At 51.2% G+C, this 13,834-nt stretch overlaps 1 protein-coding gene across 1 annotated transcript; it reads right to left on the bottom strand.

Moving 5' to 3' along the window:
* Window positions 1–1,199: 1,199 nt before the first annotated feature.
* Window positions 1,200–10,649, bottom strand: Slc16a5 (solute carrier family 16 member 5). The gene is made up of 4 exons (XM_041635571.1): window positions 10,332–10,649; window positions 7,484–7,627; window positions 4,880–5,689; window positions 1,200–2,930 (listed from the first exon to the last, which is right to left on the bottom strand). Exons 1-4 carry the CDS (start codon window positions 10,528–10,530, stop codon window positions 2,671–2,673), a joined length of 1,413 nt encoding a protein of 470 aa, XP_041491505.1. The 5' UTR covers window positions 10,531–10,649; the 3' UTR covers window positions 1,200–2,670.
* Window positions 10,650–13,834: the final 3,185 nt, after the last annotated feature.

Below are 13,834 nucleotides of genomic sequence, written 5' to 3' on the forward strand. Positions count from 1 at the left end.
AGAATGGGTTATGTACTTTACCTTTTCCTGGCCCCCACGTCTAGGGTTCAAGGCTGTGGTTAATCCCTGCCCAGTACCAACCTGGGACAAGAGTTTTGCCCTGGTCTGGGTGCTTAAGTACTGAAGCTGCCCCATGAGAACTCTGGGCCCATTGGTTTTTGTGGAGCCTGTCTAGCCTGGGGAAATACATCTCAGCTCAAGATGGCCAGGAGTCTCCTCGGTGTCTGATTAGAAAGATCTGGGGACCAGGAGCCAGAAACTTGGGGACAACAGGGAAGCAAGTTCCACCTTTATGTGGCCGGGAAAGGCCTCAGACCATCCCTAGAAGATTTTTGAGGGGATCAGCAAAGTGTGGGTTCTGGAATCTCAAAGGCCATTCAAGTCTCCCTTGTTTGCAGGGTCCTTTGGGAAAGAACCTCAGCCTTTGGATTTGTGCTGAAGGCAGAGTGACTTGGATTCGTTCTCTGTCCAGTCCCTGGAACACAGTAGATGCTCAATAAATACTTGTTAAGGAATTTCACCCAGAGATTTCTTTTTTGTTTGTTTGTTTTTCGAGACTGGGTTTCTCTGTAGCTTTGCAGCCTGTCCTGGAACTAGCTCTTGTAGACCAGGCTGGCCTCGAACTCACAGAGATCCGCCTGCCTCTGCCTCCCGAGTGCTGGGATTAAAGGCATGCGCCACCACCGCCCAGCTAGAGATTTCTTCTTGTGAACTTACTGTGTAGCTAAGAATATCTCATCCTCCTGCCTCCACCTTCCGAGTGCTGGGGTTACAACACACACACTTCTAGGCTTAGCTGAGTGGGGAGATTGAACCTAGAGGCTGGTGCACACTTCCATTCTAAGCTACATTCCTATCCTCATTTCTTCTTTGCTTGTTGCCCGTGGATTGTTGCCATTATTACCAACGGGCAAGTGAGATGAAAGTTTCCTAGCTGGAGGCTCATGGATACCTTTCCTTAACTGTCTCCTGGAAGTGGACCTGTTAGCCAGCCCCAACTCTGTTTTCCTTTAGGGTGGAAAAACAGGTCCTGGCATTTTCCGTTCTGAGCACAAGCTATGCCTGGTGGCCAAGCTCAGGACCAAGTTGGGATCAGGAAAGCAGGGGTGGTTAGACACAGAGGCAGACTTTTCAGTCTGAAGGTGACATAATCTCATACAGGCCAAACTTTTTTAAAAATTATTTTTATGTGTATTTATTTTTGTGTGTATTTGTATGTGCATGCCACAGTGTACCTGTGGAGACCAGAGAACAACTTGTGGTAGTGGGACCTCTCCTACCACCACGCGGATCTCTGGGATCAACCCCAAATTGCCAGGCTTGGCAGTAAGCACCTTTACCATCTCCATCCAAGATCTAGAGATTGTGACCACGAAGCTGGTGCATCGCTGCAGTACTGCCTTTGGCAATGAGGGGGCACTCGCAACAGCATCTTAGAGGAGCTAGGCTAGTCCTAAAGATGCTTATTCATGCCAGATGGATGGATATGCGGAGGAGGAAAGCTGGCGTCAGCCATGAAAATAAAATCATTTTTCCTGATAAGGTTTTCTCGCTGGAGCCTGGTTGAGCTTGAACCAACAAACAAGACCAAGAAGTTTCTGCCAAGCTGGGAGAGCAGAGGAAATTTACTCAGGCCTGTTTTCTTCTTTATTAGTTCAGAGTTTATGACCCGCTGCCTGCAGGGAATGTTTTTGTGTATAATTCAAACAGTCTGTTTTCCCATTCCCTGGAGTGCCCTGCTGGAACAAGCCTGGGCTGATGACAGACAGCCCTGTGTGCTGACCTCAGAGGGCAGCACAGAAGTGTGTACGCAGGCATAACTCCAGGCCTTGGGGTCAGGCTAGCAACAACCACTGCTGATTTAGCCCGCGATTGCCTCAGGGTTGATACCTCCAACACATCCCTGCGAAAGGGGAACCTCAGAAGGCCAAGAGCAGAGCACAGGCTACTGTTTGCTCAAGCCCAGTTTTACAGTGTCCTGTAGGCTGCCTAGCCGGCTGGCCTTCCTGCCTCTCGGTCGGTCAAATGTCTGCCTTTCCCTATGTGGATACAGAGTGGGGTAAAAGAGAAGATGCTGGTTCAGGCCCTGCTTGATGGCAGAAGACTCCTCAGACTTCATAAATTCTGAGACCCAAGCAGGAGGAACCCTGCAAGACAGCAGTTTCCTCTCCTGTCCTCTCCAGAGGTGTTAGGACCAGAGCGCCACCAAACAGCCAGTTTGACCCCATCCTGTATTGAGGCCAATGTTCTCATCCTGACCCTCCATCTCTGCCTCTCCTATGGCTCCAGTCAACGTGAGGCTCCACCTCTCAAAGCAACTCCCTTAATCTTCCTGACCTAAGGGGTCAGGGCTGATTATTTGGGAAGAGGGGAGGAGAAAGTTCTTGGAAGAAAGGAGAATTCTTCAAAATTCTCTGGAGGCCATGGAGGACGAAGAGAGCTGACACAGGAAGGCTGGGTGGGAAGACCTCTGGTGTCAGGTAGGAGCAACTGTGAGAGACAGCGCAGATGAGCCAGGCATAGCTGCTCACGTAGGACTCAGATCCATCTTCTTGGGATCCAAGGAAGAAGGCCAGGAAGGCCCATTTCTACACTCTGCTTCCTGGAAGGAAGGTCTCTCACGGACCCCAGAGCTCAGCTTGGAGGCAGGTCACATGTGACCTCTGGAGTTCAGACACTGGTCACATAGCATATGCTTTCAGGGCACAGTTGCTTCCTGGCACCGTCCTTGTCTTCTGAGCTAAGACCCTGCATTGGGGCAGACTCCGAGATGGCATCTTCCACCTTGGCTTGCCCATTTTGCTTCAGCTTCTTCTTCTTCTTCTCCTCGGCGTAGAAGCCCCCGCCGATGAAGAGGGAGGCTGAGATGAGCAAGAAGCTTGAGGCGTAGAAAATGGACTTGAAGTTGTTGGTCATGTCCAGCAGGAGCCCTGAGGGACAGAAAACGAGTTACTCCCCCACAGAAGCTAGAATGGGTCCTCCAACTAACTTGTGTATTTGAGGAGGGTAGAGATTTTAGAGTCACAAGAAACTGGGGCTGGTACCTTGGAGGTGCACAGTAGATACGTGTGGAATAAAAGGAGGGGAGGAAACACCTGGCTTCTGGCCTAGGCAGATGTCCTCCCCAGGAGAGAACCAAAGGGCCCTTTACCCTTGGTGGCAGGGCAAATGGAGATAAGGGTCAGTGGAATCCGAGCTGTTTGCCCAGTCATGACTTTTGGCCCTAACCCTATCTTTTTAGGCATTCATTTGCCTGCAGAGCTTCCTGGGAAACTGGAACTCACTGATACTGGGTGATGAGGGCGCACACCTTTAGTCCCAGCACTTGGGAGGTAGAGGCAGGTGAATATATGAGTTCGAGGCCAGCCTGGTCTACAGCATGAGTTCCAGGGTGGCCAGGGCTACACAGAGAAATCCTGTCTCAACAAAACAAAACAAAACAAAAAACACAAAACAACACAAAACAAAACAGCAGCAACAACAACAAAACAAAGCCGAAAAACCAAAAAAGCAACTCATTGAGCTGAGTGTAGATAGTCTGGCCATAGTCACCGCCACACCACTTGAGTGCCGGCTACCCCCAGGACCAGCTTTCTCCCACCCGCCCTGATGGTCTCCCTCAGGTGTGCAGTGTGCAGTAGCCTTCCCCTATGGGCCTCATCTTACAAATTCTGCTTGTTTTCCTCCTAGCGTCAGCCCCCACGTGTCCCTTTGCTGCCATCACTGAAGGTCAGGCCCAAGAGTGGGGCTTTGACCGGGTGCACTCTGTGACTGGTCTGGGTAGAACTGGATGTGTTCCCCTCTGCATTCGGTAGCTGGCATTCTAGCTCAAAGAGAAAGAGCAATTGCCTGGGACTCACAGGCGGGAGAGCCAGGCTGTTAATTACAGTAAATGCAGGTACGGCTCTTATCCCTCTTATCTGTGAGTCTACCCTTTGCTTTGGACCTTGGGATCCTTACTGCAAGGCGGTGCTTTTTATCATTGTGCTTCACTGATAGGAGAAGAAGGGCAGAAAAGATGACGACAGATTCACATAGGCCTGGAGTGCAAAACTCTCCCCTCTGTTTCTCCTTCCTTCTCTCTCCTCCCTTAAAAGAACTTTTACTGAAGTGTATAAGAATTTTGTGTTCGTGTGTAAATGCATGCCACATGTGTGCAGTACCCACAGAGGCCTGAAGGGGGCATTGAATCCCCTGAAACTGGATTTGCAGATGGCTGTGAGCCATCATGGGGTACTGGGAACTGAACCCAGGTCCTCAGCAAGAGCAACAGTGTTCTTAACTGTTGAGCCATCTCTCCAGCCTCTCCCTCTCTTAAAAGAGATTCATTTATGTATTGTGGTTGTTTTACCTGCATGTTTATAAGTGTACTTTGGAGGTCTGAAGAGGGCGCTGTACTCCCTAGAGCTGGAGTTACAGTGAACAGTTGTGAACTACCACATGAGTGTCAGCAAGGAACCCGGTCCTCAGTAAGAGTAGCAAGTGCTCTTAGTTCTCTCTCTGTGTCTCTCTTTTCTCTGATGGGGAGGCTGAGACAGGGTTTCACATAGCCCAGGCTGGCCTCAAACTTGCTCTGTAGCCAAGGGTGACCTTGAACTCTTGACCTTCCTGCCTCCATTTCCCAACTGATGGGATGACAGGCATGTATCACCAAGTCTGGCCAAGCCTATATTTTCATACCTTGATTGTCAGGTAGATAACACACTATAGCATGGTCCCTGATCTTCTGGGGGAAAGGTGAGGATCACAGATTCAAGTCCCTTGTCGCAGTGGTAGACTGGGCTCAAATCTGCTCAGACGTTCTCCTTTGCTTTGCTCCCTATGTCCTACCTATACAGGCCCTACCTGGGCCTGGCTGCCCTCCCTCCCCGGCTCTCACCAGCCAGTGGTGGAGAGATGAGAGAAGCCACGCCACATAAGACAGTGAAGAGGCCCAGCGCACTGGGGAACCGGTCCATTGGGACAGTGTCCATGAGGACCTCGAAGATGAGGATCCCGATGCCGCACATGGACAGGCTATACACCAGGCAATAGCTCAGGAGCACCGAGAAGTCCGCTGACACTGTGCATATTAGGTTGGTGAGCCCGTTGACAAGGATCGCCGCGGTGAACAGATACTTCCGATAGGCAGCCAAACTCTTCCTGCCTGCCAGCAGCCCCGCCACTGGCCGCAAAAAGATGTTGCAGAAGCCGACGACTGACATGAGCATGGCCGCCCAATACTGGTCCACCCCGTGGTACATGGCGTAGGGCACCAGGAAGATATGCGGCAGTGGGAAGCCCAGCGTCATCCACGTCACACCCACTACATATATGCAGAAGCCCATATTGTGCCGAAGGAGGTCCAAGGCCAGGTGGTACCGGATGGTTGAGACGCACGTTGCCAGGCAGCTGCGCGTAGGTGTCTTGGGAGGTAGAGGGGGATCTTCTTTGGGCTCAGGGGCCACGTGGGTGGCAACGGGCCTCAGGATGGCTCCACATACACAGCAGTGAAGAAGGATGCCGCCAAAGATGAGGAAGGCGCCTCTCCAGCCCAGCGTTTCCAGAAGGTATCGCGCCAGCAGCGGCCAGAGAGTGACACCCAGAGAGTTGCCTATGGAGGCCAGGGCGTTGGCCAGGGGCCGGCGGCGGACAAAATACAAGCCCATCACTGTGATGCTCGACTGGAAGCTGAAACACATGCCCAGGCCTGTAGTGCGAGAGGGGACATCAGCTCAGGGACATTCTAGGACTTTCCACCTCCACCCGGAGTAGGGGTCTTGGCTCATGTTCCATGACTGTCTCCTTTGGCACTAGGCCAGATACACTTCACCCAGCTCTTCCTCCCAGTTCTCCTCTGTGCGGCACTACAATAACCTTATCTTTTTTTTTTTAATCCAGGTATTATTATGGTGCATGCCTTTAATCCCAGAACTCAGGAGGCAGAGGAAGGTGGATCTCTATGCGTTCAAGGCCATCCTGGTCTTCATAGGGAGTTCCAAGCCAGCCAGGGCTCCATAGTGAGACTTTGTCTCAAACAGTTTTTCTTCTAGAGTTATTAATTTTATGTGTATGAGTGTTGTGTCTGCATGTGTGTCTATGCACCATGTTCATGCCTGGTACTTGTGGAGCTCCAAAGAGGACATAGGATCTTCTGGAACTGGAGTTACAGATGGTTGTGAGCCACCTTGTAGGTCCCGGGAACTGAACCCAAGTCCTCTTGCCAGAGCAACAAGTGCTCTTAACTGTTGAGCCATCTCTTCTGACCCTAGATTTATTTTTATTTTTAATTGCACATATGTATATGTGTGTGTGTCTGAGTTCCATGCCTGCAGAGGTCAGAAGCGTCAGATCCTCTGGGGCTGGAATGATGGTGTTCTTAACATGGGTTCTAAGAACTAAACTCAGGTCCTCTGCAAAAGCAGTATACACTCAGCCACTGAGCCGTTTCTTGAGCTCTTCACAGTGACATTTTAACATCAGCTATGAATGCCTCCCAAAGATTTCCTTCACACTTAAACAACCTAAAAGTTTCCTCCATCCTGGAAGACCGCGGTTTGACTTTGGCCTAAGTCTTGGGATCCATCTGAAGCCACTCCTGTCAATCACAAGGACCAAACCCTACATGCTCCTCCTCCTCTGGACAGCAAACTGATCCCATACTTTGTGACCTTTCCCAGGGCCGTGCCTTCTGCCTGGACACCTCCCCAGAGGGATCTCTTGCTTCTTTCTGTGCCTCCTCTGCCCCATAGTGGTCAGTGCTGGAGAAAAAGCTCCCAAAAGGAATCCCCCAGCCCTGTGCCACTACCTGCCCATAGGTGGCAATCTAGGTCTCTTCCTCTCTGCAGTCCAAAGCCTGGTTTCTGACCCCCTCACTCCTCTGTCCGCTGTCCATGGGGCAGTGGCTCACACACGGCCTCAGGGTTAAATCTCTATTTCTGTCCTTTGTCCTGTCTCCTCGCTCACTAGCGATCGAGCCCCTCCCACTAATAATCAAGCCCCTCCCAGCAGCAATCCAGCTCCTCCTACCAGTAATCCAGCCCCTCCCACCAGTAAATTCTCTGGTTTGCATCATTTTTTTTTCCCCTCTTTACTGGACCGTTCTTTGTGGTGGCACACGCCTTTAATCCTAGCACTCTGGAGGCTGTGCAGACACATCTCTGTGAGTTTGAGGCCAACCTGGTCTACATCTAGAGTTACAAAGTTCCAGCCATTTCACTCTGTAGCTTAAAGTGGCTTGACACCATGTAGTCCAGTCTGGCCTCAAACTCACAATGATCCTTAAGACAGGATCTCATTATGTAGCCCCGGGTATCTTTCCTCCTGACTCCCTTCTTGCTGTGGTCCCATCCCCTCAGGCCAGGAGGCTCTCACATCCCCAGCCTTTGTCCTCTCCCGTACTCTCAAGCATTTAAACATTCTAATGGACCTATCCCGACTGTCTTCTCCCCTGGGCTGACAGCAATCCCACCCGCCCTGTGCCTTTGAGTAGCGTGACAGTTACCTGTGATCAATCCCGCCGTGAGGAAGAGCTGGCTGAGCGAGCCAGAGAAGGAGCTGGCCACCATGCCCAGGCTGGACAGCATGCCTCCCAGCATCATGGTCACTCGGCAGCCAAAACGTTTTATCAGGATACTGCACAGGGGTCCTGTAGGTGAGACCAGTGGCCGTGGGTGAGGAGGTCTGGAGTCAGGGCACAGTAGGGCTGGGAGAGGGGTTCTGGGAGGAACTAGCCAGGGCCTTAAGAGAGAACTAAAATCTGCTAGCTTGGCTTCTGGTCTCCACCCTGCCACAGGCTGGCCATGTGGTTCCAGGAAGGCTTGACGCTCCTTTCTGCCTCAGTTTCCTCCCCTAGAGAATGAGTGGATAGATGAGGTGACCACAATAAGGACATCTAAAGGGCATATAGAACCCTCCACTCACCTAAACTGAGAACAATTCCATGTGGGTCTACCGATCTAGGATCATGACCTACATGAGCATCACACCGTGGCTTGGGGTTTGCCCCAGAAAGAGCCCCCTAGAACACTTGGTCTCAGTCTGCACCTCCAGGTCTTGCTCTCACCAACTCCACAGTCTTCTGGAAGATTGGACCCCTCACTTTCCAACCTCGTGCCTTTGACTGGGGTCCTGGACTACTCTGCACCTCCTTGCTCTGAGCTTTGGAGTGTCAGGGAGACAGATCAGGCCAGATTCCCTCTGCCCTCTGTCGCTGATTCCAGCCATTACCAAGTCTACGTACCTAGGACATGCACCTAGGGACTGGTAGCTCAGGGGGCGAGAGGATGTTCAGCTGTAGGCCTTGGGCTCTGTCTTTTGAACACACAGAAAGACAGAGAGATTGATTGGGAGAGAGAGAACGATTGAAAACGGAGATATACTGGGAGAGGGAGAGAGAAACAGAGAGAGGCTGGAAGCAGGGAGAGTCTGATCTGAGGGATATAGAGAGGCAACTGAGAGAAAAAGAAGGGAGGGAAGAAGGAAGGAAGGAAGGAAAGAAGGAAGGAAGGAAGGAAGCCAAACTGTTGCTCCCTGAATCCAAGCTTAAACAATTGGCTCCCTGTGGAGAAGGGGCTGTCTCACCCCCAATTGCTTTCTTAGTAGCCCTACTACATCTGGCAAGTAGAAACCAGCCAGCTTGGCCAGCTGTTCCTAGATCTCACAGACCCACATCTTTGAGCATCCTGCCCCCAGGGAACACATACAATGGAGTTTCTTGTGATAACTTAGGAGGGCAGAGAAAGTGTATGCACACGCAGCACGTGTATGTGGATCTTTGATGGGAGGAAGTGTGGTATGAGACAGTGTAGACACGAGAACAACAGATGGAGGGTAATGGTCTGACACTCAGAAACAGTCCCGCCAAGGCTGCTCTCGCAGCAGCAGAACTGAAACAAGCCTTGGAAGGGGTGTGACTGCCAGAGCTGGGTCTTCCCCACCTCTGGGACTTTACCTGACTCGGGAAGGTGACCTTGGGAAGAGCTCCAAATCACAGGTGAGGAGGGTGTGGAGCTGGGGTGGAGATCTTGGAGCCACGTGTGCCCTTTGCCTGGCTGGGTATTGTTCCCTCCTCAATCTCTGCCGGCCTTACCCTTGGTGTTTGCGTTCCTTCCTTTACTGGCCAATATTTTGGGTGAGCAACAGGCTTAGCACACTTATGTAGGCGAGAAGATTGCCAGGCAGGAATCTCACACCAACAGAAGCTGTGTGTGTCTGAAACAGGATAGTGAGGCCAAAGCTGGCTGGTGAGTTGGGGTTTCCATGGGATGCCTAGTCTCTAGTCTCTCATTGAGACCCCTCCTCGACCTGTGTGATAAAGATCCACCTGAGATTCCCACTGGACTCCCCAGCCCTGAAGACCAGGAGGCCACACATTCTAGGGCAATCATGGAGGTTGACAATCCCCCTGCTGCACCATCACCCTCTCTCTGCTAATTTCCTTTTTTCTCCATGTGAGAGAAGTATCTAGAATAACCAATCATTACTCTGATGGAGGGAGTGGCAGAAAGGTTGATGGGGAGCTGGGATCAGTAAAGCCAAACAAACGTGTGTGTGTGTGTGTGTGTGTGACAGAGAGAGAAAGAGAGAGAGAGAGAGAGTCCTGTGGATAATTGGCTTTGCTCTCATTGACCGAGCCCCCTTTGAGGTCTCTTTCTATAGCATAATCCTCCTAGGTGTTGGGAAGATGTCCCTGGTGCCACTTGGTGTGGCTGGAGAACACGGAGAAGGGGAAGATGCGGTTTGTCTTCTCTCTAAGCTCCAGACTTTGTGTGTGGGGGTGGCTTTTCCTGTGTCCCCTCTTTATGGCTTGTCCTTTCCTATCCTGAAGCCGCAGTGAGGATCTCTAATATATTAACAATTCACAGCCCCATATACTTCCTAGCTCTTACTAGCTCCAGGACGCACGAGGTCTCCCCGTCACGTCACATGGGCCCTGGGCAGGATGCTGGCTATTATCTCCTTATTGGAGGGAAGGAAAAGTCCTGAGAGACAGCCTGGCCTGGGACTGCTGGTCCTAATGCCAGCGGTTACTCCGCCTATTATTGAATGCCTCTGCTCTAGATCAGTCACCAGGAGGACTCTGGAATCATTACCTGGCTGTGTGCCTCAGGTGCCACCCCCACTTTCCAATCCCAATGCAGCACAGACTTCTAGGAACAGGACTGGATCCTAGCCAGGGGGGCCAGGCCTTGATCAAATCGAGCAAACCTCAGGGATATATCCAGGAGGTGGAGCCTATAGCCTCAGAGAGAGGGACCTCATAAGTCAGGAAGATCGTGTGTCCCCCACCCACAGAGTCCCCAACAGACCCTTTCGTCCCTTTTCCCTCACCCCCTCTTCGAGATGCTCACCCCCACCATGGAGCATGGCCCCCATGATAGAGGGAAACCATGAGGTCTCACTGTTGGTGGCCTGGAAGTCATGCTGCAGATCAGTGAAGAAGACGCCGATGCAGGAAGGGAAGCCCAAGGTGAGGGCCTGGGCGACCATACAGGCCAGCAGGACTACCCAGGCCCATCGGCCATCTGGTTGTTCCAGAACCTGGGGCATTCTCAGCTCCTAGGATTGCCACAGCCTTACGGTTACTTTGTGACCACAGCCGGGTAGAGAAGAGAATGGGAGGCTGTGGTTGGCAGGCTGCCAGCCCTCCCTCAGCCCACCTGCCACCCTGCCTGAGTGACTCAAACTGCTTCTTCCTTATACTCCAGCCCTGAGTATCAAGGAGGGGCACCGCCCCCTGGGAGGTGGCAAGAGGCCTTCGCATTGGCCTTGGCATTTCCTTCCACCCTCTTCCCAGGGACAGCCTGACTGGAGGTGGCAGGAAAGCCGCTGGGGCGGGGCGGGCAGTGGCCAATGGCACAGGTGGGTCAGTGGAATTCTCTCTAGCTATTACATCACCTGGGAACTGGCAGGCAGCGCCTTCTAAATCACTTGATAACTGTTTCCAGATGAGTGGACCATGGGTCAGTAAGGTCCTGGTGTCTCTTAAGCTGATATGGATCCGTTTCCAAACTTCCTTTGTACCAAGCTGCCTTCATTCCAGCACCAACTTTCGCCACACCTCAGGATAAACCCAGTTCACCTTCAGTAAGCAAGCTGTTGCAGAGGGCACTCAGCAAGGACGTGGGGCCTGAAGGCTGCAAGGGGAGCCTTTTGTTGTTTTGTTTTTTTTTAGATTTATTTATTTATTATGTATACAACATTCCTTCCTTTTGGAACTGCCTTATAATACTCCTTTTACGAGGTATTGAAGACCAAGAATCTGAGCTACACAGCTCGGCTGAATCCTGTTGCTAAGGACGTTTTTCTGAGCACACCCCACATACATAGAAATATGACACCATCTTCCCCGCTCCCTTTGTTGCATTTCCTCTGCCCATCCCTTTTTCTTTCCTTCCTCCGTCTCTCAGAGATCCATTTGCCTCTACCTTCTGAGTGGTAGGATTAAAGGTGTGCATCACTATACCTGACTTAATTAGTTAATACTGTAAAAGGAAGTCTTTCTTCCATAGTTTAGGGTAGCCCACAACTCTCTAAATGTAGTCAGTGTTGGCCTTGAATGGGTGGCAGTTCTCCTGCCTCACTCAGCCTCCCACACTAAGCTTCCAGCTGCAGCCTCTCGTTTATGCCCGCGAGCACCATCATTTGTGGAGACCACCATAAGACTTACTCATGCCCACTCATGCCTTCTGTGAGCTCTGGGCACACCAGACCGAGGAACAATGCAACCTCCTCGTCAAAGACATAAGAAGAGAGACAGGATGGAGTGTAACGGAACACCAGTTCTCAGTCCGTGTCTGACCCTCCACATCTCACAGCCTCGGCCCAACAGATTGCCAGGTGACACTGTCCCCGACTTAGCTCAGCCTGTGGTCTGTCCAAGCCCGTAGCGGGTGGGGGTAGGGCGCTCTGCCTTTCCAACGCCTGTCTGTCCGCCAGTCCCTTGCTGACTCTGCCCCGCTGTGCTGTGCTGGCTTCTTTACTCATGCCCCCTCCACCCCCGTACTTCCTCTTCAAGATCATCTGTAACCTGTGTGTTCTGTGAGGTATAATGTGATGTAACTCGAGTTTTCTTTCTTCTTTCTTTTTTTTGAGAAAGGACTTTTTCAGTCCTGAAATTAGCTTTGTAAACCAGCCTTGAGTTCACCTGCCTCTGCTTCCTAAATTCTGGATTTAAAGGGGTGTGCCACCACCAAATGGCTGACTCTTTTTTTTTTTAAGATTTATTTGTGGTTTATTTTTTGTTTTAGTTTTTGTTTTTTCTTTTTCTTTTTAAAATATTTATTTATTATGTATACAACATTCTGTCTGCGTGTATGCCTGCAGGCCAGAAGAGGGCACCAGACCTCATTACAGATGGTTGTAAGCCACCATGTGGTTGCTGGGAATTGAACTCAGGACCCTTGGAAGAGCAGGCAATGTTTCTAACCGCTGAGCCATCTCTCTAGCCCCTGGTTTTGGTTTTATTCAAGATAGGGTTTCTCTGTATCTTTGGATCTTGACCTGGAACTTACTTTGTAGACCAGGCTGGTCTGCCTCTGCATCCCGAGTGCTGGGATTAAAGGAGTGCACCACCACTGTACAGCACTATTTGTATTATTTATTTATTTATTTATTTATTTATTATGTATACAGCATTCCTTCCATGTATGTCTGCAGGCCAGAAGAGGGCACCAGACCCCATTACAGATGATTGTGAGCCACCATATGGTTGCTAGGAATTGAACTCAGGACCTTTGGAAGAACAGTCAGTGCTCTTAACCTCTGAGCCATCTCTCCAGCCCCCTATTTGTATTATTTTTAAGAATGTGTGTCTACATGTGAGTGCATGTGTCCATGGAGGCCAGAGGTACTGGATTCCCTGGAGCTCAAGTTATAGACAATCATGGGCTGTCTGCGGTGGGTACCGGGAATTGAACTCAAGTCCTCGGCAGGCGCCGTCAGTGTTCCTATCAACTGAATCATCTCTCCAGCCCCTAATGTGAGTCAAGTTGTGCACCCTCTCCCACCAAGACAGGGATTCTTGGTCCTGTAACTCGCTCTGTAGACCAGGTTGGCCTCAAACTCAGAGCTCCTTCCGCCTCTGCCTCTCAGATGCTGGGATTAAAGGTGTGTACCACCACCAGCTGGCATAACTTGAGTCTTAGAGCTATCGGTAGACTGGAAGGGCTTGGGGAGGTGACTCAGAGGGTAAAAGTGCTGGTCAGCATGCCTGACGTCCTGAGGTTGGGTCCCCAGAGGCCACATGAAAAGTTAGAAGACTGAATGTTGGCCCACGAGATGACTCAGTGGGTAAAATCGCTTGTGGCCGAGACCAATGGCTCCAGTCCCCTGGGACCCATATGGAAGAAAGAGAAAGCAGAGCGTGAATGCGCAAAAGTTGCCTCTGATCTATGTATATACAAATAAACAAATGTGATTAATAACAGAAGCTGGCAGCTTGCATCTGTAACTCCACTACTCAAACTGCGTCCGGATACGAGACAGAGACAGGAGGATTCCCCAGAAGGCGAAGGTTGGGGACCTGCGAGCCTGAAATTTGTGGAGAAGCAGCAGAAATGACAGGAGGGATCCTGCCTCAAAACGAAACAGAGGGCAGGGCTGTCTCCTAAAGGCTGCCCTATGACACCCACCAGAGCGCTGTGGCATGTGTGTGGGTCCCCATGCCACCGCAGCTAGAGTGTACTGAAGGGCTTACAGCGGTGTGGTGCAGGCTCCAGGGGACGCCAGGAGTGAAGTCAGTGACGCTGATACTGTTTGGGCTCTGTTGATAGTCAGCGCACTGACCACGTGGGAAGAAACAAACACATTGGTCCCTAGGCCCACAGCACAGCGGCTCGTGGTTCACCTAAGC

The sequence above is a fragment of the Microtus oregoni genome, unplaced genomic scaffold, assembly GCF_018167655.1.
Source record: "Microtus oregoni isolate MIOR12 unplaced genomic scaffold, Mior012 000048F_ref0000485, whole genome shotgun sequence".
Lineage (NCBI taxonomy): Eukaryota > Metazoa > Chordata > Mammalia > Rodentia > Cricetidae > Microtus > Microtus oregoni.

What these genes read in the sequence shown, in the direction of transcription:
- Slc16a5 (XM_041635571.1), bottom strand. Translation starts at nt 10,530, where the DNA reads ATGCCCCAGGTTCTGGAACAACCAGATGGCCGATGGGCCTGGGTAGTC. An exon ending in CACGGCGGGATTGATCACAG is followed by an intron (nt 5,690 to 7,483) that starts GTAACTGTCACG and finishes CTCGCACTACAG; the next exon opens with GCCTGGGCATGTGTTTCAGC. An exon ending in CATCTCTCCACCACTGGCTG is followed by an intron (nt 2,931 to 4,879) that starts GTGAGAGCCGGG and finishes TCTGTCCCTCAG; the next exon opens with GGCTCCTGCTGGACATGACC.